Source organism: Artemia sp. Qi Xiang Cuo, chromosome 9, assembly GCF_049724085.1.
Source record: "Artemia sp. Qi Xiang Cuo chromosome 9, ASM4972408v1, whole genome shotgun sequence".
Lineage (NCBI taxonomy): Eukaryota > Metazoa > Arthropoda > Branchiopoda > Anostraca > Artemiidae > Artemia > Artemia sp. Qi Xiang Cuo.
In genome coordinates, this window is record NC_142802.1 from 69,953,854 (window position 1) to 69,958,033 (window position 4,180).

At 26.9% G+C, this 4,180-nt stretch overlaps 1 protein-coding gene across 1 annotated transcript in view; it reads left to right on the forward strand.

Moving 5' to 3' along the window:
- LOC148948984 (uncharacterized) overlaps window positions 1–3,943 on the forward strand; it is a 55,725-nt gene extending 51,782 nt beyond the window's left edge. The window contains exon 6 of the mRNA XM_089095077.1: window positions 3,921–3,943. Coding sequence (XP_088951203.1) covers window positions 3,921–3,943 — 23 coding nt within the window. The remainder of the gene's footprint in view (window positions 1–3,920) is intronic.
- Window positions 3,944–4,180: the final 237 nt, after the last annotated feature.

The window sequence follows — 4,180 nt, forward strand, 5'->3', positions numbered from 1 at the left end:
AGACATGAAAAATTTAAAGTTCACTTCTAAATTTTTCCGTAGAAGATAGGAAAAGTTATACTATGATAGTGATTATTTTCCATGAAGATAAAAAGTTTCACTTTAATTCTAAATTTTCTTAAATTCAATTCCGACCTTTCTCAAAGAGTCAAATTTAAATTTCTATTCCAAATATTTTCCCGGAACAAGAAAAGTCCCAAGACATAAAAAATTTAAAGTTCACTTCTAAATTTTTCCGTAGAAGATATGAAAAGTTATACTGTGATTGTGATGATTTTCTATGAAGATAAAAAATTTCACTTTAATTCTAAATTTTCTTAAATTCAATTCCTAACTTAACTTAACTTAACCTAACTTAACCTAACCTAACTTAATCCAACCTAACCTAACCTATATGCGCGCGTACGTAGGCTAACCTAACCTAATCTAACTTAACCTAACCCAACAACATTTTTTGTGATTTCGTGTGTTCTTGCAAGAAAATAGCTTGTCTTTAGCAAACTTAGCCATAGCTAGTTGAAACTGTCCATAAATATCTTCATTTTCATTCTCAATCCGTAGGTACTCAAGGAATATTTAACATTTTCTTTTGATTTTGTGTTTTTTTGCAAGAAAACAGATTGTATTTAGCAAACTTAAACATAGCTATTTGAAACTATGCATAAATATATTCAATTTTAGGCTAAGTTAATTGGTACTAAATTAACAATGAAGATTTTTTATGATTTTGTTTGTGTTTTCGCAAGAAAATAGCTTGTCTTTGGCAAACTTAGCCATAGAGAGTAGAAACTGTGAATAAATATCTTCATTATTAGCCTAATTGAGTAGCTTCGAAATGTTCATTTAACATTTTTTCTGATATTGTATGTATTTGCGCAAGAAAATAGCTTGTCTTTAGCAAACTTAGTCATAGCTAGTTGAAACTGTGCATAAATATCTTCATTTTTAGTCTAATTTTGTAGGTACTAGGGGAATATTGAAAATTTTTTCTGATTTTCTGTGTTTTCTCAAAAAAGTAGATTGTCTTTAGTAAACTTAGCCATAGATAGTCTAAACTCTGCATAAATATCTTCATTTTTAGTCTAATTGCATAGGTACTAAAGTAACATTGAACATTTTTTCTGATTGTGTTTGTGTTTTCGCATTAAGATAGCTTGTCTTTAGAAAACTTAGCCATAGCTAGTTGAAACTTTGCATAAATATCTTCATTTTTAGTCTAAATGCCTAGGTACTAAAAGAAAATTTAACATGTTTTATTATTTTGTATGTTTTAGCAAGAAAATAGCTTGTATTTAGAAAACTTAGACATATATAGTTGAAACTCTTCATAAATATCTTCATTTTTAGTATAATTGCGTAGTTCATAAAGTAACTTTGAAAATTTTTTTTGATTCTGTTTGTGTTTTTGCAAGAAAATAGCTTGTCTTTAGCAAACTTAGACATAGATAGCTGAAACTCTGCATAAATATCTTAATTTTCAGACTAATTTTGTAGGTAATAAAGGAGTATTGAACATTTTTTATGATTTTGTTTGTGTTTTCGCATGAAAATAGGTTGTCTTTAGCAAACGTATTCATAGCTAGTTGAAACTCTGCATAAATATCTTCACTTTTAGCCTAAATTCGCAGGTACTAAAGGAGCATTTATCATTTTTTTCTGATTTTGTGTTTTCGCACGAAAATAGCTTGTATTTAGCAAACGTAACCATAGCGAGTTGAACCTGTGCATAGATATCTTCATTTTTTCCCTAATTTTGTAGGTACAAAGGGAAAATTGAACATTTTTTCTGATTTTGTGTGTTTTCGCACGAAAATAGCTTGTCTTTAGCAAACTTAGCCATAGCGAGTTGAAACTGTGCATAAATATCTTCATTTTTAGCCTAATTGCGTAGGTACTAAAGGAACATTGAACATTTTTCTGATTTTGTGTACCGAAAAATTTAGAATTGAACTTTAAATTTCTTTATGTCATTGTGAAATATAGAACTGAAGTGGAAGATTTTTATTTTCTCTGGTGAAAATTAGAATTGAATTGTGTTCTCTGGTAAAATTCAGAAGAGACCTTGAATTTTTTTTCACTTCATTGAGAAAATTTTAAATTGAACTAGAACTTTTTATCTTCCGGGAAAATATTCACAAGTAGGGTATTTATTTTTCTTGTTTCCACCGAAAAATTTAGAAATGAACTTTAAATTTCTTTATGTCTTTGTGAAATAAAGAACTAAAGTGAAAGATTTTGATTTTATCTGGTGAAATTAGAATTGAATTGTATTCTTTGGTAAAATTCAGAAAAGAACTTGAATTTTTCTTCGCATCGTTGAGAAAATTTAAAATTGAACTAGACATTTTTATCTTCCGGAAAAATATTCACAAGTATGGTATTATTTTATCTTTCTTCCATTGAAAAATTTAGAGATGAACTCTCAATTTCTTTATTTCTTTGTGAAATGTTGAACTAAAGTTTAAGATTTTTGTTTTCTCTGGAGAACTTAGGATTGAATTGTGTGTGTTGGTAAAATTCAGAAAAGACCTTGAAATTTTCTATCTTCTATGTAAAAATTTGGAATAATATTTTAAATTTTTCGTTTCTTTGAGAAAAATCCGAAATGAAGTGGAAAATTTTTTATATTATTTTGGGAAAATAGAATTGGTCAATAACATTACATTTTCAGTGAGAAAATTCAGAATCGAAGTTGAACTTTTCTTCTTCAGAGAAAATCTATTCAACAGAACTTTAAATTTTTTCACCTCTTTCTGAGAAGTTGTAACTGAATTTAAAAAAATTTAGAATTAAAGTGAAACTTTTTATCTTCATGGAAAATAATCACTATCATACTATAACTTTTCCTATCTTCTACAGAAAAATTTAGAACAGAACTTTAAATTTTTTATGTCTTGGTGAACTTAAAACTGAAGTGGAAGCTTTTTATTTTCTCTGGAGAAATTAGAATTGAATTGAGTTTGTTGGTAAAATTCAGAAAAGAACTTGAACTTTTCTATCTTGTATGTAAAATTTGGAATAGTATTTTAAACTTTTCATCTCTTTGAGAAAAATCTGAACTGAAGTGGAAAATTTTTATATTATTTTGGCAAAATAGAATTGATCAATAACTTATTTCATTTTCAATGAGAACATTCAGAATCGAACGAAAAATTAGAATTGAACTTTAAATTTCTTTACGTCCTTGTGAAATAAAGAACTGAAGTGGAAGATTTTTGTTTTCTCTGGAGAAATTAGAATTAAAGTGTGTTCTTTGGTAAAGTTCAGAAGAGAACTTGAACTTTTCTTCACTTCGTTGAGAAAATTTTAAATTGAACTAGAACTTTTTATCTTCCAGGAAAATATTCACAAGTATGGTATTACTTTTTCTATCTTCCACCGAAAAATTAGAATTGAACTTTAAATTTCTTCATCTCTTTGAGAAAAATCTGAATTGAAGTGGAAAATTTTATATTATTTTGGGAAAATAGAATTGATCAATAACTTATTTCATTTTCATTGAGAAAATTCAGAATCGAAGTTGAACTTTTTTATCTTCTGTGAAAAATTTGGAATAGAACTTTAAATTTGACTCTTTGAGAAAGGTTGGAATTGAATTTAAGAAAATTTAGAATTAAAGTGAAATTTTTTATCTTCATAGAAAATAATCACAATCATAGTATAACTTTTCCTATCTTCTACGGAAAAATTTAGAAGTGAACTTTAAATTTTTTATGTCTTGATACTTTTCTTTTTCCTGTAAAATATTTGGAATAGAACTTTAAATCTGACTTTTTGAGACAGGTCGGAATTGAATTTAAGAAAGTTTAGAATTGAAGTGAAACTTTTCATCTCCATATAAAATAATCACAATCATAGTATAGCTTTTCCTATCTTCTACGGAAAAATTTAGAAGTGAACTTTAAATTTGTTATGTCTAGGTGAACTGAGAAGTCAAGAGTAAGCTTCTTATTTTCTCTGATGAAATTAGAATTGAATTGTGTTCTTTGGTAAAATTCAGATTAGAACTTGATCTTTTCTATCTTCTAAGAAAAATTTGGAACAATATTTTAAATTTTTTCATCTCTTTGAGAAAAATCTGAATTGAAGTGTAAAATTTTATATTATTTTGGGAAAATAGAATTGATCAATAACTTATTTCATTTATATTGAGAAAATTCAGAATCGAAGTTGAACTTTT